The following is a 23,051-nucleotide window of genomic DNA, read 5'->3' as shown; positions in this document are numbered from 1 at the left end:
TGCCTTCTCAATATTCTGTGATTCCCCATATGATATCTGGCATTTTAGAAAGTCTGAATGAACGGGTAAGAAGAAAGGACAAAAAATACCAGTGAGACATTGAGAGAAGAAGGAAGTCACACCTTTACTACCTTCACACCTAAAAGACCTCAGCGTTCATATCTTGTCGCTGAAGATTTTTAGCAAACACTCGAGTAGAGAATGAATGAGTTGATCAGCTTTAGAGAACTTCTGGTACATCGGTCTATCTCCATTGAAATTCTCTCTCTCTCTCTCTCTCTCTCTCTCTCTCTCTCTCTCTCTCTCTCTCTCTCTCTCTCTCTCTCAGATCGTTATATTCACATGCCATGATCAGCTCTACAAAAAATTTCCAAGCTTCTTGCTGGAATGAATTATATCATCAAAGTAAAAAATTCACTCGCAGGATTTAAGTGGCAAGGTTATAAGATTTGAGAACAGGCTTTATGAAAGAATGGATTTTATTTTATCCTTTTGCTCGGGATGAAAACGCTTTGATGAATGAATTCTTCATTGAATTGTTTATGACAGGTAAACAAGGAAACTCAAAAGCGAGGCACGATCTAACACGTAAAAGCTGCGCCGAACTCGAGTTTTCTGTACAGCGTATAATGCTGTAAGAAACTCTCAGCCACGGCCCCTGAAACTCTCAGCCGCGGCCCATGAAGCTTTCAGCCGTGGCCTGGTGGTGGCCTGTGATGTTCGCACCTACAGCGATGCCAGACGCACGATCATAGATAAATTTATCCTAAGATAAAATAAAAACTACTGAGGCTATAGGGCTGCAATTTGGTATATTTGATGATTGGAGGGTGGATGATCAACATACCAAATTGCAGCCCTCTAGCCTCAGTAGTTTTTAAGATCTGACAAATAGCCATCTCAATAGCTTTCTTTGACAGAAAACTAAAAAAAAATTGATCGAGGTGATTAACTATAAATATAATTACAATCTTCTGAACATTCTCTTCAAAAAGCATTCAAAGACACTGCTGTACTACAAACATGTATATTTGTATCCAATAAAAAAAAAGATGTGAAACTTCACAGACTTTACAGAGAAAGGACAGACATACTTATTCCATACCAGTTACGAAACGAAAAACCAAGATAGTGAAGAAAACTACAGATTATAATGCAAACAGACAGAGCACGCCTTATGAGCCCAGTGAGAGCCAATAATTAGGCCTCCCAAGTTTAAGACGATGATGATGAAAATGGTGACGACCTGAAGAAAATAATCGGAGAAATTCTATTCATCTCCCCTAATCACATTTACAACCTAAGGTCAACTTTAAACCCGCCCCCCCCTTGAGCGATCATTCCTCATTATCTGGAAAAGGTATATCCTAACGAAGTTCAAAAGTACCCTAACGAAGGTCATTTATCTTCTCCGTGTCCCAATTACTTCCAGCGAAGATCTTAGGCCTATACGTCAAACTGCCAAAACAAAAATAGCCTATTAATAGTTCCCCGCTCAAAGCTTGTTGTGTACAGTAGCTGATCAAAGACACGGGTCCCCGTCATCGTCTCTCAATCATCTGCAACGAATTCTATAGGGACTGAGTTCCCGGGAAATGCCTTGTCTCATTTCTACTCTAGTTTCCCACTGCTGTGGGGAAACTGGAGAGGCAGAGAGCTATATACGGAAAGACTAGTGGCTAATAAGAAACATAATGTTGACAACACTTGTCAGCATATCTTCCACGCAAGAAAAAAAAAAAAATATATATATATATATATATATATATATATATATATATATATATATATATATATATATATATATATATATATATATATATATATATATATATATATATATATATATATATATATATATATATATGTAAGCATTAAGCTACAAATGTCGTTTAATATCCAATTCGCTCTACCTCGGAAATAATGTATGTATGTATATTTATATATTATTTCCGAGGTAGAGCGAATTGGATATTGAACGCCACTCACAGCTTAATGCTTGTATATAAATCACGGTGATGTGATAAAAATTCATATATATACATATATATGTATATATGTATATATTTTTTTTTTATTCATAAACAGAAGGGAAGAATAAATGGAGGTCAGATAACGAAACTAAAGGCGAAAGCCTGGAAGATGAGACTGGAAAAAGCCGACGGCGGGAGTGACATTATCGTCATAACTTGATTAAATATACAATTATCCCTAAAATATTCAGAGTATATTTATAGATATTGCTAAATTTCTTAGCGTGACTCCTATATCATTACCGAGGGACGATTAGCTATATCAAACAAAATTGTCTTCATGTCTTGATTTCCATACAAGCATCACTAAAATATTCAGAATATTTTTGGTGAATACTTGAATGTAAAACTAAACATTTTTATGGTGACTCTAATATTGTTACTGAGAAACAAGCAGTTATTTCAGACCACATTACCGTCATGTCTCGAGTTTCATACAGTCATCACTAAAACGTTCAAAACATTTGGCGAATATTTAAACGTATACTAAATTGTTTAGCGTGAATCTTATATTGTTACTGGAAGACGATCAGGAACGTATACCAAATCACTAAACTGTCCTTAAGATCTGTAGAAGATTTAAAAGCAACATTAATTTATAATTATAATTAAGAAGGAGTATTTTTGTGGTCTTGGAATGCAAATATGATTACGAAGTAGTGTTTTTGTGGTCCTGAAATACAAATATGATTAAGGAGTGTTTTTGTGGTCCAGAAATACAAATATGATTTTGGAGTGTTTTGTGGTCCTGAAATGCAAATATAATTACAAAAGTGTTTTTGTGGTCCTGAAATCAAAATATGATTATGAAGTAGTGTTTTGGTGGTCCTGAAATGCCAATGTAATTATAAAAATGTTTTTGTGGTCCTGAAATGCAAATATGATTACGAAGGAGTGTTTTTGTGGTCCTCAGATACAAATATGATTATGAAAAGTTGCTTTTGTGGTCCTGAAATGCAAATACAATTACATATCTGAAATACAGATATGTTTACGAAGGAGTGTTTTGGTGGTCCTGAAATGCAAACTATAACCAAAGTAATGATTACAATCAATCATCTCAATCAATCATCTACCAAAACTCAGGGACCAGACGCCCATCTTCCCTCCTCACCTTAGTCAAGGCCTCGTAGTCGATGGCTTTGGAGGACCACCTCGACGACCTCGGGGTGACGGGAGATCTGGGAGGTCCCGGCAGGCGCGGCTGGACGCCCTCGCCCCTCACGCCCGACCAGAACTCGATGGGCCGGACGTCGATCACCGGGAGCTGTCTTGAAGATACCGAGTTCGACCGCCGGAGTTCGATCTGCCAGGGAGGTCGATATTGATGGATTAGGCTGCTGTAATGTGTTATTCATTTGTCATTAATTATTAAGCATTATTCATAATGTGCCCGCACTCTCAAGGAACAAGCCGTGAAGGTCAATAGCGTGTTAGACAAGTGCCCAAAGAATTGGAAAATAGACTGAGATGGTCTTGACATGTGGTGAAAGGAAGAGATAACGCCCACAGAATTAATGGAAAATAGATTGAGATGGGTTTGGTATGTGGTGAAAGAAGGGTGTAGCATCACAGAGTAGGTGAAAAATAGACTGAGATGGTTGGGATATGTTGTAAGAAGAGGCGCCAGCATCCGCAGAGTAGGAGTAAAATAGACTGAGATGGTTTGAACATGTGATAGGAAGAGGTGCTAGCATCCACTGAGAAGCTGGAAAATAAACTGAGATGGTTTGGACATGTGGTAAGAAGAGGCGCCAGCATCCACAGAGTAGGAGTACAATAGACTGAGATGGTTTGGACATGTGATAGGAAGAGGTGCCAGCATCCACTGAGGAGCTGAAAAATAGACTGAGATGGTTTGGACATGTAAGTAGAGGTGCCAGCAACCACAGAGTAGGTGGAAAATAGAGATGGTTTGGACATGAGAGAGGAAGAGGTGCCAGCATCCACTGAGGAGCTAGAAAATAGACTGTGATGGTTTGGACATGTGATAGGAAGAGGTGCTAGTATCCAATAAGGAGCTGCAAAATAGACTGAGATGGTTTGGCCATGTGATAGGAAGAGGTGCCAGCATCCACTGTGGAGCTGGAAAATAGATTGAGATGGTTTAGACATGTGATAGGAAGAGGTGCTAGCATCCACTGAGGAGCTGGAAAATAGACAGAGATGGTTTGGACATATGATGGGAAGAGGTGCTAGCATCCACCGACTATGCTGGAAAATAGACTGAGATGGCTTGGACATTTGATGAAATGAGGAAGTAGCAGTTAAGTGACAAGACAGGCATCACAAGGAAGGCCCAGTTGATCACGGAGAAAGGACAAACTTGAAGACCTTGGCTAGACAGACCAACCATCCATCCAACCCTCACCTGGTGGTAGATATCCGACTTGAGATCCTTCACGGAGGAGACAGAGGAAGAAGGGGAGGAGGAGTTGGACTGGTGACGGAGGAGGGAGGTCGTCGAGATCGATTCGCTGTCGCTCAGATCTGTGTGCTGCAGAAAACAAAAAAAAAAAGAATTCCGGCGTTATTAATAACAATAATACCGACCCTGAAAAGCTTCACAACAACGTAAACACTTAATATGAGAATGACCCGAGGCTGGAAACTATCAGTTCTTTTTTCGTTGACACCGGAGCGGATATTTATTTGGTTACATGTGAAACCGAACAGGCTCTCGAAATCTGCCAGTTTCATCATTTTTAACTCGTGTCTGTGATACACTGAACAGGCACTCGGAAGCTTCCACCTGCATCATTTTCAATTTAAATTTGTGATACAATGTAAGCAAATAATTGGGGATTTTATTTCAGCGATGCAAACAACACACAAAAAGCCACTTAACACCCTTCTCGCTTGTCAATAAAAAAAAACTTAACTACAAAAAATTGAAGCCATGAGGCCTCAAATTCACCTTCCTCGACAGGAATTGAATCCACAGCACTGCGGAGACGAGGTTCAACGTGGCCAAAAACACTTATAAAAAATCAAGAAGCTGAAAGTTCATAGAACTCAGTATGTCGTCAGATTGCAAACTGGGAGGAGCAGCTCTCATCACTCTAAATGATACCTTTCAGGGGAATACTGGCATTATGAATATTTTACTTTTAAGTGATGTGCAAAAGGGCCAAAATTAATTACTTATGAAATGTGTATTACCCTCTTCAGTCTGATAGTGTGGATAACCACGCTTCGCCTGTCCCAGAGTCTGTATTGAATTGAATTGAACAGAAAATTTAGGCCAAAGGCCAAGCACTGGGCCCTATGAGGTCATCCAGCGCTGAAATGGAAATTGACAGTAAAAGGTTTGAAAGGTGTAACAGGATGAAAACCTCAAAGCAGTTGCACTATGAATCAATTGTTAGGAGAGGGTGGAGAGTAAGATGGAAGAAGGAGAATATGGAAGGAGGTACAGAGTCTGTAGATCAAACTGCCATTTCGGATGGCGACCCTCAAGATATTGTTCAAGAGGAAGACCAACTTTTTGTCCAGCCTCGCACCTCGCAGATCACTTATAGAATTCTGGATAGAAATACTACTTGCACGTTTTAACCTTGTTCATCAATTTCAGTTTGTTCATATTTGTTTCTCTTTCTTCACCATTGCTGTACGTCTCTTTTTACTTCAGTGATCAAGTCCACAGAAGGATGGATGAAGCTTTAAGCTCGATAAATAATTTTACAAATACATTTCGTCTTTATAAACAAGAGTATTGCTGTGGATCCTTCTCTCTCTCTCTCTCTCTCTCTCTCTCTATATATATATATATATATATATATATATATATATATATATATATATATATATATATATATATATATATATATATATATATATATATATATATATATATATATGTATAATATATATATATATATATATATATATATATATATATATATAAATTATAAATATATATAGATATACATATATAATATATATATATACACACACACAGTATACATACATTACATTGCTTCTTCCCAGTTTTCAAGACGGAAGTATCCAAAGGATAAAGAAAAACTAACTATTATCCTGCTAATTTACTCGTTCGCAAACTGACAAGAGGAGAGAGAGAGGGAGCCACCCCCTCCTCCCCCACCAAGCTGTAGGGGAGAAACGCTGGAAGTCTTCTTCTTCAACTGCCCAAACTTGACATCCGCCCTTGTGACGGGAAGCATCGCTGCCCTCGAGAGATCCGGGGAAGCTGAGACCAGCATAGTTTGAAAGTTTGAATTCGGAGGAAGATGAAAGCCTTACATTATGAGCTACGTTCGACACTGATGGCTGCCCTTGTGATGGGGAGCAATGTTGTGTGTGTGTGTGTGTGTCTGTAGATCTAAGGAGCCTGGGACTACTGCAGAGTGGTTTGTACATATAAACTCAGAGATCTCTCGATATTTAGTGTTGGACGCAGAGTGGCCTGTGCAATTTGTTAATTTTTTTTTCTCAGCAGCTAAATTTGTGTTAAATATTCATTTTGGACTCTTATTCCTTTTTCACTAACTTTTGGGTGTGCTCTCCTATAAATTAGCAAGATGAAATATTCCATTGAGGATTTAGATTACAAATGAAAAACTCAATAGTTTAATTACTGAAAGAGCTGCCTGTTGGGAACGAACAAATAAAACAGGTTATATTTTGCACACACACACACACACACACACACACACACACACACACATATATATATATATATATATATATATATATATATATATATAAATAAGATATACATATATCATATATATAATATATATATATATATATATATATATATATATATATATATATATATATATATATATTTATATTATATATATATATATATATCCTAGCTCATATTGCAATTTTGCATACATTTCCATCTGTAAGTCTGTACAAAGCCAACATTGATGTATTTCCTGGAAGTTTCATACGTAGCACCTCTCAACTACTGAAACGAATTCCTTTTGAGTTACACAAAGACCCAAGGGACAAGCAAGTTAATGCCCTCATGGAAGCATCTGAGAGAGAGAGAGAGAGAGAGAGAGAGAGAGAGAGAGAGAGAGAGAGAGAGAGAGAGAGAGAGAGGTCTAATCCCAAAGGGGCCGAAAGGTAACTAAAATTTGCACTTCAGAGTTACGACATGACCTAATTATTCGTTTAGGTGAATTCTGGTTACGCATCATATAAATGTTTTATGGACGACATCGAAAATAAAAAAAAACAAAATCAAGATTTCTTTGCGGATCAGATCACGGCAAATTCTCGGCAGAGAAAAAAGCAACGATTTCCCGGAACCACCTGGCAAAATTAATAGATATTTGTTGTCGTCCCCGAGGCGACATGAAGAGAGATGATTCTAGTCTGGCTTCACAACAACTCGAGCAATTTTCTGGAAAAGTTGTTATGACCCCACAGGTTATACATTATACATTATATATATATATATATATATATATATATATATATATATATATATATATATATATATAATATCCAATGTAGCACGAATGAACGCGTGCTTGAGAATATAAAAAATCCACGTAAGGCGGTGAGTGAAAACCGGGTCTTTGAACTAGTACCTTCTTACGTGATTTTATATATATATATATATATATATATATATATATATATAATATACATATATATTATATTCATATATTATATATATGAATAAAATACATATGTATATATAAGCTGTTATAATTGTTCGTTCCCAGCCAACAGCTGTCTCAACCATTAATAAACCCATGGCGTTTTTCAGGGGTAGTCTAGATTCTCAGTGGAATATTCCATCTTGCTAATTTATAGGAGAGCACAGCCATAAGTTAACGAAAAAGAAAACAAGAATCCAAAATGAAACTTTAACACAAATTTAACTGCTGAGTAAAAATGACTAACAAAATGTTTTTAATAAAATACAACTAGCGCCTCAACGACAATGGTCGTCATCGTATGACTGGCGTTGAGTTGATAAGTTTAGCTGTAACAAAATGTTACAGCTAAGCTTATCAACTCAACGCCAATCATACGATGACGACCATTCTCGTTGAAGAGCCAGTTTTATTTTATAAAAAAAAAAAAATTCAATTCTTTGTTCAAATCGGTAAACACGCTTCCACCTTGCCTCAAGCTAGGAATAAATCGAAGGATAAATCGAGGTTAATAAGTCGACAGACCAATGACATTAGAGCGAATTCACTCCACAAAGGAATTCTTAGCCTTTAACTAAGTCATGCGACTGGAGAAAACAAGAATTTCCTCTGTTTCCTGTAATTGATAAGAACTTGGAGAAGGAAATACGAAATTCAAGGAAAATATTCAGCAATCTTTACTGGTGAATTTAAGACTGAAGCACTAATCTTGCTGTTGACTGAAGCTGCGTATAAAGTCAGCCTTTATAATAATCAGGAAAGCTCTGGTATGCACTTAAAATAACTAGGAAAACTCAGGTATGCAACTGAAATCATTATAATGATTACTCTTAAACACTGGATTAATTAAAAGGCTGTGAATAATAATACCAACCATGGAAGGAAAACCATCAAGCAGGCTGGGAAGACAGGACTGAAAATCAGCAGAGTGGCAGCAAAATATTGTCTTACCGCTGTAACGTTACTGTAAAAACGTTCTTAACAAAAAGAATGTTCTTACCAACAAAACGTTTCTGAGGAATATTGTTTCCTAAAATAAAGAGGTGCAACTTACCACCAAAATGTTCCCAGGGGAAGCTCTCCCCTGTGAAGAAATGCTCTTACCAGCTCAGAATCATTAAGACGTTCGTCAGAACAACGTCCTCTTACAATTTTACTATTCTTGCCAGCAAAACGTTACCGTTAAGACATTCCTACCGCAAAACGTTACCATAAAACCTCATGAAAAACTTTACCGTAACAGTTTTGCCGGGAAAATATTACCATGAACCTTTCTTACCTGGAAAATGTTACTGGGAAACATATTTACTTGCAAATGATTAAGGTGAAGTTGTCTTACCTACAAATCGTTACTGTGAATCATCCTGGATATCAAAACGTTTATCAGAAGAACGATATCATAAACTCTTTATTCCCTACAAAGCATTCTTCCCTACAAAACGTTCTCCCCTGCAAAACGTTACTTAAAAACGTTCCCTCTACAAAACGTTCCTCCCTACAAACCGTCACTGTAAGGCGTTCGCTCTTACCTGCAAAACATACTGAATGTCGGCCTTGCGCGTGGTGTTGGAGTCCTCCTCAGCACAGCAGCAACAGCAGCAGCAACAACAGCACGAATGGCCCTCCCTCCAGCACAGCATGTTCTGCACAGCCTGCCACAACCACCCGGCCTTCTCCTGCTGCGAGAAAGGGAGAGAGAGAGAGAGAGAGACGGAGTGAAAGGGCAGAGTTAAGGTACAAAAGATTTATGTCATCCACTTTATCGATCTCCCGGTGGGAAAGAAAACCTGGGGAGAAGGAAAGAAATGGAAAAAAATGGAAAAAAGGAGGATAAAAAGGTGGGTAAAAAGGAAATATATTAGGAAAGAAAGAAAGAAAACGAAAGGAGGAGAAAAGGGTGGCGATAGAAGTGGACAAGGAAGCGGGAAAGGAGACTAGTTCAGAACGGAAGAAAAATTTGCCGATAAAGGGGCCCATGACAACTGAAATGGCTCGACTTGTGAACATCTATAGGTGTTTCAAGCACTTCCTCTTCATGTATGTATGTATGCCTATACGTATAAAAATATATATGTATATATATATATATATATATATATATATATATATATATATATATATATATATATATATATATATATATATATATATATATATATATAAAACAGGCTCTTTATTCACTGATCACTCAAGTTATTCACAAGCTAGAGTGAACTGGATATGACGGGGTATTCGTGGCTTAATATATAACATAAAAATTCCCACGGGAACAAGTGCCCCACGTGAATTAGTCACACGAGAGAGAGAGAGAGAGAGAGAGAGAGAGAGAGAGAGAGAGAGAGAGAGAGAGAGAATATCAACGTGTATAAAAAAAAACAAAGTCAACATGGCCGACACAAATGAAATGAAATTATCGACACCTTTCCAACAAAGGCTTCTGAAGAATGGACCCGAAAACCCAGCAACATTTGTGCCCCCATTTTTTCGTTTACTTTTTGTATTCGTCCTCTTTGATAACTATTTCCAACGACATACGAAACAGCTCGCCTCCGAAAACAATTCGTGACAATTGCTTCTTTGTCCCGTCTGCCTTTGAAGCCTAAAGACAGACAGACACACAGACGGACACAGACACAAAGAGGGACAGACAGAAAGGGAGACAGGTGTGTGTGTGTGTCTGTGTGTGTGAGCTTGTAATACTTTCTATTTCTGTATTGGTTTGTTCACGACACTTTGGCCGTGTTGCTTTTGAACTTGCGTGTCTCATACGATTTCTTCTCTCATTAATTAATTTGTTCAGTTGTAAACGACAGATTATAAGTTACGCGTTTTAATTTACAAGCAATTACTCGTCACTGCCTTGCGTAAAGTAAAAATGAAAGCCTAAATCTTGTAAGTTAAGTATACCTTAGTTTAACCAGGCATAAAAAGTCAATGCACTTCATTGTAAGTTAAAAGCTGAAGTAATTCATTATCTATAAATTATCAATGACAAATCAGTAATTATCCACATTACGAATTTTTAAAAACTGAAAAAAAAAAAATCCCCAGGATAAAAGCGTCGAAATTCTTCCCCAGGCGAATGGCGAGCCTCATCCTTGACGTCAATGACACCTTATTCTTGAGGTGAATTTTCCCCGGCCTAGGAACACGACCTTCTTTAAGGGAGGTTTATCACGTCCTCCTCCTCCTCCTCCTCCTCCTCCTCCTCCTCCTCCTCCTCCTCCTCCTCCTCCTCCTCCTCCTCCTCCTCCTCCTCCTCCTCTTTGTCTCCAGGGGAGGAAAACAACGCTTTAAAAGTAAGCCCGAATTCTTGCGAAGTCTGTTAGGATAAGAGGCGTGACAACACTCCCCAAGAGAGAGAGAGAGAGAGAGAGAGAGAGAGAGAGAGAGAGAGAGAGAGAGAGAGAGAGAGAGAGAGAGAGAGATTTGGCAGGCAGGCTGGAAAACTGAGATAAACCGAAAGACGGACAGTGACCGAGACGGAAGCAAAGAGATTGCCTGACAGAGGAGACGGATATACTGACAAGCAGAGACGGAAAAAAAAGCAGATGGCTGACAAGCAGATGACAGGAGTGAGATATATTATCCAGTAGACAATAAAATGGCGATATCAACGGATAAAGAGACAGACAGACGAGCATGAGAGAGACAGAGACAGGTAGACAGGTATAAGAGAGACAAGTATGAGAGAGAGGGAGAGAGAGAGAGAGACTGAAATAGTCAGACAAGTATAAGAGAGAGAGGCTGAAACGGACAGAAGAGAGAGAGACACAGAGAGTATGAGATAGAAAGAGATTGAAACAGGCAGACAAGTAGAAGAGAGAGAGAGAGAGAGAGAGAGAGAGAGAGAGAGAGAGAGAGAGAGAGAGAGAGAGAATGGGCAGAGACTGAGACAGACAGGCAAGTATGAGACAGGCAGATAAATATGAGACAGACAGAGACTGAAACAGATGGGCAAGTATGAGAGAGAGAGAGAGAGAGAGAGAGAGAGAGAGAGAGAGAGAGAGAGAGAGAGAGAGAGAGAGAGAGACTGAAATAGGCAGACAAGTATAAAAGAGAGCGGCTGAAACAGACAGAGAGAGAGAGAGAGAGAGAGAGAGAGAGAGAGAGAGAGAGAGAGAGAGAGAGAGAGAGCGCAATCCCACTTTTGAAGCTAATAAATGTCCTCCTTTGAGATCATCAAGGCGAGAGACGGCGCTGTTATGAAGGTAATGAGAAACTCTCGAATCCGGAAGAACCTTCTCATCCCCGACCCACCTCTCCTGAGGGGGAAGGCTTTCGACACCAAAGCGACAGGAATTTGCCCTTTTGAAAGCAACTAAGGTCTCTTCCGCAAAGAAATGTTCTTCACTATTTTACTGTATTCTGCAGGACCACTCATTGTAATGGGATTTCCTCCGCAGGGGCACCAACTGTGTTTTTCCTCCCAAGAAACACAGACTGTCTCAAGATTCCTCTGCAGGGACCATTCTACAGTATATTGTGCTTTCCTCTGCAGGGGCACCAACCGTATTTTTCCTCCCAAGAAACACAGACTGAATCAAGATTCCTCTGCAGGGGCACCAACTGTATTTTTCCTCCCGAGAAACACAGACTGTATCAAGACTCCTCTGCAGGGACCATTCTATATTGTACTTTCCTCTGCAGGGGCACCAACTGTATCTTTCCTCCAAAGAAACACAGATTGTATCAAGATTCCTCTGCTGGGTCCATTCTATACTGTACTTTCCTCTGCAGGGCACCAACTGTATTTTTCCTCCCAAGAAACACAGACTGTATCAAGATTCTTCTGCTGGGACAATTCTATATTGTGCTTTCCTCTGCAGGGGCACCAACTGTATTTTTCCTCCCAAGAAACAAAGACTGTATTAAGATTACTCTGAAGGGACCATTCTGCAGTGCAGTTTCCTCCGTAGGGACACGTGCAGTGCAACATTGCACTTTCCTAGCCACGGTCACATTCTGTATTGATGTTTCCTGATTAGGGTCACATACTGTACTGGGCTTTCCTCCGCAGGCACACATTCTATATTGTGCTTTCCTCCGCAGGCACACATTCTATATTGTGCTTTCCTCCGCAGGATCACGTCTATATTTTACTTCCTTCTGCAGGGACACATATTGTGTTGTGCTTTCTTCGACAGGAACACTTATTGTGATGTGCTTTCTTCGACAGAGACACTTATTGTGTTGTGCTTTCTTCCGCAGGGACACTTATTGTGATGTGCTTTCTTCGACAGAGACACTTATTGCGTTGCGCTTTCTTCAACAGGGACACGTATTGTGTTGTGCTTTCTTCGACAGGAACACTTATTGTGTTGTGCTTTCTTCTGCAGGGCCACGTACTGTGTTGTGCTTTCTTTGACAAGGATACGTATTGTTGTGCTTTCTTCGACAAGGACAGGTATTGTGTTGTGCTCACTTTCACAGGGACACGTATTGTGTTGTGCTTTCTTTGACATGGACACTTATTGTGTTGTGCTTTCTTCAACAGGGACAAGTATTGTGTTGTGCTTTCTTCCGCAGCGACACGTATTGTGTTGTACTTTCTTCGACACGGACACTTTTTGTGTTGTGCTTTCTTCGACAGGGACTATTGTGTTGTGCTTTCTTCCGCAGGGACACTTATTGTGATGTGCTTTCTTCGACAGAGACACTTATTGTGTTGTGCTTTCTTCCGCAAGGACACTTATTGTGATGTGCTTTCTTCGACAGAGACACTTATTGCGTTGCGCTTTCTTCAACAGGGACACGTATTGTGTTGTGCTTTCTTCGACAGGAACACTTATTGTGTTGTGCTTTCTTCTGCAGGGGCACATATTGTGTTGTGCTTTCTTTGACAAGGATACGTATTGTGTTGTGCTTTCTTCGACAAGGACAGGTATTGTGTTGTGCTCACTTCCACAGGGACACGTATTGTGTTGTACTTTCTTTGACATGGACACTTACTGTGTTGTGCTTTCTTCAACAGGGACAAGTATTGTGTTGTGCTTTCTTCCGCAGCGACACGTATTGTGTTGTACTTTCTTCGACACGGACACTTTTTGTGTTGTGCTTTCTTCGACAGGGACACGTATTGTGTTGTGCTTTCTTCCGCAGGGACACTTATTGTGATGTGCTTTCTTCGACAGAGACACTTATTGTGTTGTGCTTTCTTCCGCAAGGACACTTATTGTGATGTGCTTTCTTCGACAGAGACACTTATTGCGTTGCGCTTTCTTCAACAGGGACACGTATTGTGTTGTGCTTTCTTCGACAGGAACACTTACTGCGTTGTGCTTTCTTCTGCAGGGCCACGTACTGTGTTGTGCTTTCTTCTTTAGAGAAAAACGTATTGTGCTTTCCTCCAATTAACTTTCTTCGGCAAGGATGCATAATGCAATTGCTTTCCTCTGCAAGAATACATTTAGTATTGTACTTTCTTCTCTAGAGACACATTTTACCGTCTTCCACAGGGACATTTACTGTAACTGACTTATGTAAAAGAACACAGGACACGGTCCTTGTGTAAAGATACATACAGCAGTTTAACTTGTGCAAAATATGATACTGTAATTTACTTTTGCAAAGACGCACACTATTACGCAAATGTAATGATACATACAGTATTTTACGGGAGCAAATTTGATACTGCATTTTTCATAGTGTTTTATTTATGCGGAAAAATAAAACGGTAATCTACTTTTGCAAAATAGACTGTATCTTATTCGAGTAATAAATGTAAATAATAGAGTATTTTACTTATTTATAGATTCATATTGTATTTCACTTTCTTCCACAAAGACACTAGATGTTATCTAGCTCCAAAAAATATGCACATTCTTAGTACTGAAAAAAACACTAACTTAGTAAAGAAACAAACTCAATATCGCTTCCAGAATAAAAGCTGAACTTTACTTGTGCAAAAAAAGCGAAAATAGTAAAAAAAAATCCTATACAAATGCTTCAAACATAACATTGAAAAGAAATCACACGGATACTAATCTTTTTTTCCCTTGAGATTCAATATACATTTAATTCTGAAAAACATATTGGGTATAAAGTTAAAAAAAAAAACACCTACAATGACAGAACATATTTTCACGTACACCTTTGATAAATATTCCAAAAACATTTGAAGAAAAGTATAAAAATATAAAATGTTTTCACTTATTCTCGAGACTATACAAATAACACGAACAGCTTCCATGTATCAGAATACAGGAGCAAGAACTTAGAGAATAATTCACGTACAGCTTTGATAACTATTCCAAAAATCTGAAAAGTATAAAAGTATAAAACGTCGTCACGTGTTCTCGAGACTATATAAATAACACCACCACCTCTCCCTAGCTCCCATTGATCAGAAAAACGGACCAAGAATTTAAAAAAAATATTCGCGTACAGCTTTGATAAATATTCCAAAAATATCTGAAAAGTATAAAAGCATAAAACGTCGTCACGTGTTCTCGAGACTATATAAATAACACCAACAGCTCTCCATACCTTCCATTGATCAGAAAAACGGACCATGAATTTTTTTTAACATTAAAAAAATTCACCGGACAACATCCGATGAATCAAATACTGGGGAGCGGGTTAATAGGGACGATCAAAGTCTTCAATCACCATCTTTCTTCAGGAGAGGCAATCCAATTCTCGGCGTTTCTATTAAGCATCAATCTTTTCCTTCTATCGGATTTATTTTGCTGTTGTTGCATTTGTTTTAGCTCCTGCGTCTTGGTGATAGCAGATGAAGTGTGTGTATGTATGCATGTGTGTGTAATATATGTTTACATATATAAATTTATATATATGCATATGTATAGTACGTAAATATATATAAAGTATACAGATCTATATATATACATATATATTATAATACATTTATATGTATATATTATGCATATATATATCTAAACATATATATGTACTTGTCAATATATATAAATATATACAATCTATGTATATATGTATTAATATATATATGTGTATATATATATATTAATACATATATACATAGATTGTATATATGTATTAATATATATATAATGTGTATATTATACATATATATCTAAACATATATGTACATGTCAATATACATAAATATATACAATCTATATCTATATATGTATTAATATATATTATATATATGTTTATATATCTATATTATACACACACATATATATATATAATATAAACATACATACCTCTCTCTATATATACAGTATATAATGTATACAAACACATATATATATATAATATATATACATACATATATATATATACATATATATATATATATATATATATATACATATATATATAAATATATATATATATATAAAACGAAACAGGAAATAGGAAAGAATCCGGTCTGAGAGAAACGGGAGTTGCGAAATCGCCCGTCGCCGAGATCTTGTCATGGAGGAGCGTGAAAACATTCAGAGCGCCAGCATAAATAGCGCAGTGTTTTCAAAAACAAAGCTCTCAGGAACTGCGAGACGTATAGCTTGGAAATTCCTCCTCCTCTCTTTCGAACACAATCCCTCTTTGCTTGCGAGTGCACTGACGACGGGATATGTGCATGTATATTTAATGTGTGTGTGTGTATGCATGTATGTGTGTATATATATATATATATATATATATATATATATATATATATATATATATATATATATATATATATATATATATATGTACATGTATATATATATATATATATATATATTATAAATGTGTAAATTTCTTTCTGCTTTTTTGCTGTGGCCTTTAGGTATAATTCTATAACATTAACCGATACTAATTATCTAGTACATTTCAACTTTAGATTTCACCGATTGGTTGTGGTCTAATTTCTAATGTGCATCCATTATACTCAAATTGACATACGTGCCACGAGCTTAAATTTAAAATATAACTTTAATAGTCGGTTAACAAAAGGCAGTACGTTTAAAACTACAGAACTACATCTTCCGAATACTTATTTATGGTCAATGAAATTTCAACTATGGTTTGTTTATTGTGTTATTCTCTAACTCTTGGGAAACCTTTAAAAATATTTCTAAGTGATCTAGTTAAACTAAGCAATCATTCCAATGGGGACTTTAATAAAAAAATATTTCCGTTATCCAGTCACGCTAAGCACCAATTTCCATTCTCCAAAGCGAATGAAAGCGGGAAACGACTCTAAATCGCTTTCCCAATCCGAGATCGAACTCGCAGATATCACTCAGAAACAACGATAGCATTCATTACTATTCCGCAACTAATTCAGTCTCACCATTTTCCGCATTCAGTCATTAAGCAACTTTCAAAGCAGCCTGCTAACGCCAGACTCGACGCTCTTTCGCCGTTTCCTGAAGAGATTGGCAAACAATCGTTAATCTGATTAGATTTTCCTCCCTCCCAATCGATAGGCTGATAATATCAGACCGAGGTCAAGTTTGTTGCTCAACCACCATTAGGCAGGATCTTACGAAACATGCTGAGGTGAAATTTAGCGTTAATGAGGAAACTCTTGCCCAGAAGTTATTCATGAACGTGAAAATCTGGCAAACAGTGCATAAACTGGCTCATTCATTAAGAGCTATGTTAATTTATCGCGTGGGTCTACGCGTGGCTTAGAATTCCATATAATTCATGTCGTATGGTTTGAGTTGCCAAAGCCTACCATACAATTATTATGAAAGCAGGGCCACAGTTGCTAAAAACTTCCATACAATAAATGACGTAGATCTACCGGTTGCCAGGAACCTCCTCGCAGATAAAGTTTCATTTTGTGAATATCATCATACTGAATATAAGGGAGTGATAAGCAAAAGGAACTTTTGTAACCAACCAACATTGATACTAGCCTTAATTTATTAATGTTATTTCAAATGTTCACACCATGGTCTTTTCGCGCATACACAACACACATTATATTTATTATATCATATTATATATATATACATATATATATATATATATATATATATATATATATATATATATATATATATATATATATATATATATATATATATATATATATATATATATATATATAATATACGGAAGTAGTAAACAGTTGCATGTGGAACAGAAATAACTTTCTGACTCACATCGGGATCGAACCCAGGTCTTTCGATTGAAAGGCAAGAGCGCTAACAATTTAACCAAGGAAGTCAAAGATGTTGAAACCTAAGTACCACTGCACCTAAGGCTTTTACCTGGGCAGGCTTACTGCCTAGCATACCAACAAGTTTAACCCAACTAACCGACTAAGCAGTGACCCAATTGATAACATTTCATTCGAATTATCGCTTCTGAGTAAATGTGATACGAAATAATCAACACACTATGATTATTCTATCAAGTTCACTCAGAAGGGATAATTCGAATGAAGTGTTATCAACGGGGTCACTGCTTAGTCAGGAATTTGGATAAAACTCTCTGGTATGCTAGACAGTAAGCCGCCCAGGTAAAAGTCTTAGGTACAGTGGTACTTAGGTTCCAACTTCTTTTATATATGTATATGCATATAAATATGTGTGAAATCCGGCATTCTATAGAATGCCTAGGCAATATATACAATGCCGAAAATCCGCCGTCCCAGTATGAAATACTTGATATTTCATACATTCCCTAGGCATTCTATACAATGCCCAAAGGCAAACCACCAGAGTACAGGATAAGAATACGGCAGTCTCGTTAGTGGCACCTCGAAAATGGAAGGTCATGCGGTTAACATTTTGTGCAATATTTGCTTCAGCATTGAGAATGCTGTCAAAGGTAGGCGACAATCGAAATCGAATCTGGAAGTACAGGCCAAAAAGATTAAAATTAATTCTGACAAGAAATCTGCACCTTTGGAAGACACTGTGCCAGTTCCTATCACTGACGTCGACAAGGGGCTTGTGGAGACTCGTGCAGTCTGTTGGCAGTTGTTATGAATGTGACAAAAGACGGCTTTTACCGATGGAACAGCACAAGGAATTTTAAAGCAACTCTATGCAAGATCACAATTCATTGTTTGTCCAAAGAGCTTACTCAGAGTTGAAAATGTTCCTGACCGCTAAATACCTCTTCGATCTGTTCCTACCACTCAGTCCACAGGAAGCGACCAAGGGTTTGTGAGGTGACTGCAAGACTGAGAATTAAGTGCAGTTCAAAATGCCATTCTAGCTTTCCTTGTTGCAACAAGTAGTGACAGTTGTGATTCTCTTGTTCTTCCAGTCAGAATATCCTGTGCTTCGTTTCGTATATTTTTTTTTTCTTTTGAAACGCATTATTGTTTCCTGTTTCATTATGAAACATGTTAATTTTTAATTGTTGTTTCGTTTTCAGAGATTTTATTTGAAAAGACCTTTCCCATTTTACACTCTGCCTGATTAGTACATGTCATTCTTCATAATACCTAGGAAAAAAAGTATGTAACAGCATTGCCTATATCGCCTAGGCATTGTACAGAATACCTGCTTTTCACACATTATTAGTAACACATATACATATACATATAGTGTGTGTGTATGCGTGTGTGTGAGTGAGTTTTAAGATGATGGCGTAAGCATTTGGAGTACTTTAATTTCTCATCTTGTTTCGGTTTCAACTGAGAAGTGTGATCTTCCATTCCGGTCTACATAAGAGGGCTCATTATTCAACCATAAAAGTAATTGTGCATTAAGTTTCTGTCCTCTTTAATTCTGAGCACCGTTTTACAGATCAGGAAACTTATTATTTATATCTGAGGGAAACGGTCGAGAGAGAGAGAGAGAGAGAGAGAGAGAGAGAGAGAGAGAGAGAGAGAGAGAGAGAGAGAGAGCGCATTATTCGTAATTCCTTATAATTCATCTGCATATGAATAGTTTGGCCATGGACAAGCGAAGGCAACGTGAATCCTTGGCACAAATTCCTTATGAACTTGACATCAGTTAACTCCTGAACAAGTGAGCTGTAACAACAGTACTACGGTAGTTCTACAGTCAGTGGCTGCCAAATCTAAGATTTTAAAGTTCCTGAGTCTAGGGGTGTATTCATTATAACGTAATAATTGAACAACCACGTATACTTCATTACATTCTTCTGATGCTATGGTAAAAATATTTGTAAGCATGGTTCATAAGACTAAAAAGGGGTGGATATAGGCCTAGCGACGGGACTGGCAATTATGAATGATGACTAAATTTTTTTATATTAGGGTCTTTTTTTCTTATTTCTACGCTCACTATTCATTTGCACATATACACAGCCGTCTGAAGCTAACCTCATACGTAAAAATGTAGATATCTACTGAAATACTGTGTTGAATTGAACTAAACTTGACATATGGGGAAAAACTTCTTTTAAATATAATGAAACACGTCGACTCAAAGATATCTGGAACATATGCAAACTAACTAAAACCAAATTTAAATGTTCATTTCTTGTGAAATTCCTATGACTGAATTTGGATCTGATAGGTCTATCGGTCATCCGTCCATTCTTGGGAAATCGATCTTCATACTGCAACACACAGTAACGTACGCTATTGTATACAGAGAGAGAGAGAGAGAGAGAGAGAGAGAGAGAGAGAGAGAGAGAGAGAGAGATTATTGTGAAGAGCGAATTAATCAGTTTTTCGAAAGCGAGAAACAGCTTATGAAGCTATTATTGTAATAAATTTTTCGAAGTTCATTCTATCAAAATATATTAGAAAACACACTAGAGCGAGTGAGTTTAGTGAAAATTACCTTTAACATAACATTTGAGAGAGAGAGAGAGAGAGAGAGAGAGAGAGAGAGAGAGAGAGAGAGAGAGAGAGAGAGAGGATGTTACCACAGCAAACCATTATGAAATCTCACCTAATTTCGGAGCCATTCCCTATGCAATATCTGACCCCAACAGCAAAGCTAGACCAGGGATTTGCTTGTTTATCCTGTGTGTATTTCATTCTTTTACTTTTATTTTTGGTATCCTGATCTTTATTTTCGCTTTTTCTAATTTTTTGTTCTTTGCTGCTTTCTGTATTCTGGTTAGCCTACTACTACTACTACTAATATAACAACAATAATAATGCTATCCTGTGAAACAACACGAGACGACAAAAACATTTTCAAGATTATCGTTATCACCTGCGATATGCTAAGAATATTATAATTATAGGCCAATAAAAGATACGCCTCGACTTTCACAAAAATCCCGTAAATGCCAGCAAGTGATTAGGTTTAGAAGGGAATTCGAATCAGCTTAAGGGGGCGGACCTTTTTTTTTTCGGGGGAAAGGGTTCGGTTTTTGGCTTGTTCAGCCTAGCCTGCGCCTTGCGATCTCCGAATTTTTTAAAATTATATATTGTCTTGCGTAACTTTCAAGCGCTCCTATTGGGTTCATTTGCTGTGTAAATTTTTATACAGTAGAATGCTGATAAAAAATACGGAAACTTAGGAAGCAAATGAACGGGAATAAGTAAGGACGGATACAGAAAACTAAAACGGAATAAATATGACCACATACGCGGCAGTAGATGAATTAAAAAAAAAAAAAAAAATTGTAATTTATTTGCTATTCGCCTTCTTAACTCTCTCTCTCTCTGTGGAAATTCATGAGGCAAATGAAAATCGAGTACCGACAAAAATGTAAACACAATTATAACTAACCACATAAGCAGCAGCTGATGAATTATTCTCTCTCTCTCTCTCTCTCTCTCTCTCTCTCACACATTGGGCATTCTATTCCGTGCAAGCTTGCTAAACAAGTTACTGGCGTTTTAGGCTTCCTCCATGTGATACATGTTCACTTAATGATGATAATAATGTTCAATGTGTAATGATATTATTTGCTTTATAATTTTTTTTTTTTTTACAAAATTTCCCGCATTTTTCTCATATTGAAATTAAGCCTTCAAAGATATCATTCCAAACCTAAAGCTATGACGACGTTGTTGAGCCAGCATCGGCTTTAGGTTACAGGGTACGAGACGGAAGTTTGATCCCTGTCTGATATGCGGACGGACGTCAGGCGTTATGCTATGATTAAATTAGTAAAAACTTCTACAAAAACTGTCATTAAAAAACTACGTACTGTAGGCTTAATATGGTCTACAGAAATCCTTCATCCGTTCATTCAGTTTGTTGATGTGTCCAGTGGATTAGGTCTATGTGATAGTAAGCTTATTTGTTAAACGCTGCAGTGATTTAAAACTACTTAAATATCATGTATGTAGTCCTTTATGCACATGCAAATACACACACACATCTGGGGGTTTTTAAATTAGTAAATAATTCACTCATCTTCAGTTACGAATTACTTGCCGAATATCCCTCGTTAATTAAGCTGTAAACTCGATGTAAACGGTATATATTATGCCTGTTTATGTCGTCCTCAACACACCATATTGAAGGATACGTTATCATAACCGCACTTGACCACTTGATACAACGCACCCATATCTCCCACACCTTGAATGAAACTTAGGGCCGTGTCACTCCACGGAGTAAATGGAACTGTCATCTACTACATAAGGAGAAAGAAATGATCCCATTTTAAGGCATGAACGGACCGGAACACAAAAACCAACAGCCTTCCACGACCGTACTCACCTCGCCATCCATCATAACCTGTTGAGTTTCGTCCGTTTTCTTCATCTCTCCTCAACAGCTGCTTCTCGCCTTTCCACATCTGGTCATCCCGAAGGCGGCGGCGCTTCGGCTACGCTTAAAATATCTCCGATTTGGCTACGAGACACATCGAAATAACACCGTGTGAAACCCTCTTTCTAGACCGAGTTTCATTGAGCTCCTCCTCGCCTCCCATATGTTGACGGTGGAGGAAAAGCAGCAGCAGCGGCAGCTGAGCAGCAACGCCGGGAATGACAGAGCCGACGCTATTGGCGGCTGGTCGCTCGCGGGGTCGCTGTGAATGGATCGTCCTGGCTGAAATGAAACGGCGCTCTTATTGGCCGAACGCCCGCGTAACGATCCGAGGCTGGTTTCGGACGCAGCGGGAAAGGGAGTACGGTAGAATATATACTTTTTTTACAACAAAATAACGTTGAAGCGATTCGCCTTTCTTAGTTTGATCATTCAACTTTACTCATTATATGAAAAGTAATGCAGAGAAATAAATCGCACTATGCGTTTAAAAATGACTATAATATACTTTGAATCATTTTCATTTTGTTACCATTTCATCTCAGGTGCGACTTGCCTGTTGTTTTGACTGACCTCCCCTTTCTCGCAATTACTTCAAGTTCTGTTTTACTTTCTTCTTTCCTTCTCTAGCAAATGCAATCCTTCTCTCTATTTTTACAACCATATCTGTACTTAATGACCTTAATTTGAGTTTCATCATTTTCTCCATTCCATAAAGAGTAGAAACACAATAGCTATCACTAGTACTTTATCCTAGCTAGAAAACTAGGACGATTTCTCAA

The 23,051-nt window shown here is 37.7% G+C and overlaps 1 protein-coding gene across 2 annotated transcripts in view; it reads right to left on the bottom strand.

Moving 5' to 3' along the window:
* The window catches only part of LOC136834276 (synaptotagmin-17-like), a 31,823-nt gene extending 9,229 nt beyond the window's left edge, over positions 1-22,594 (bottom strand). The window contains exons 1-4 of one of the 2 annotated variants that reach the window (XM_067096644.1): positions 22,219-22,594; positions 9,205-9,354; positions 4,405-4,530; positions 3,148-3,339 (exon numbers count right to left, since the gene is read on the bottom strand). In XM_067096644.1, coding sequence (XP_066952745.1) covers positions 3,148-3,339; positions 4,405-4,530; positions 9,205-9,354; positions 22,219-22,263 — 513 coding nt within the window. In that variant the 5' untranslated portion in view covers positions 22,264-22,594. The remainder of the gene's footprint in view (positions 1-3,147; positions 3,340-4,404; positions 4,531-9,204; positions 9,355-22,218) is intronic. The other variant, XM_067096645.1, reaches the window with a different exon arrangement.
* Between the last annotated feature and the right edge of the window lie 457 nt (positions 22,595-23,051).

This window comes from Macrobrachium rosenbergii, chromosome 53 (genome assembly GCF_040412425.1).
Source record: "Macrobrachium rosenbergii isolate ZJJX-2024 chromosome 53, ASM4041242v1, whole genome shotgun sequence".
NCBI lineage: Eukaryota > Metazoa > Arthropoda > Malacostraca > Decapoda > Palaemonidae > Macrobrachium > Macrobrachium rosenbergii.
Note: the sequence above shows the minus strand (reverse complement) of the source record. Positions and strands in the feature narration are given on the sequence as shown.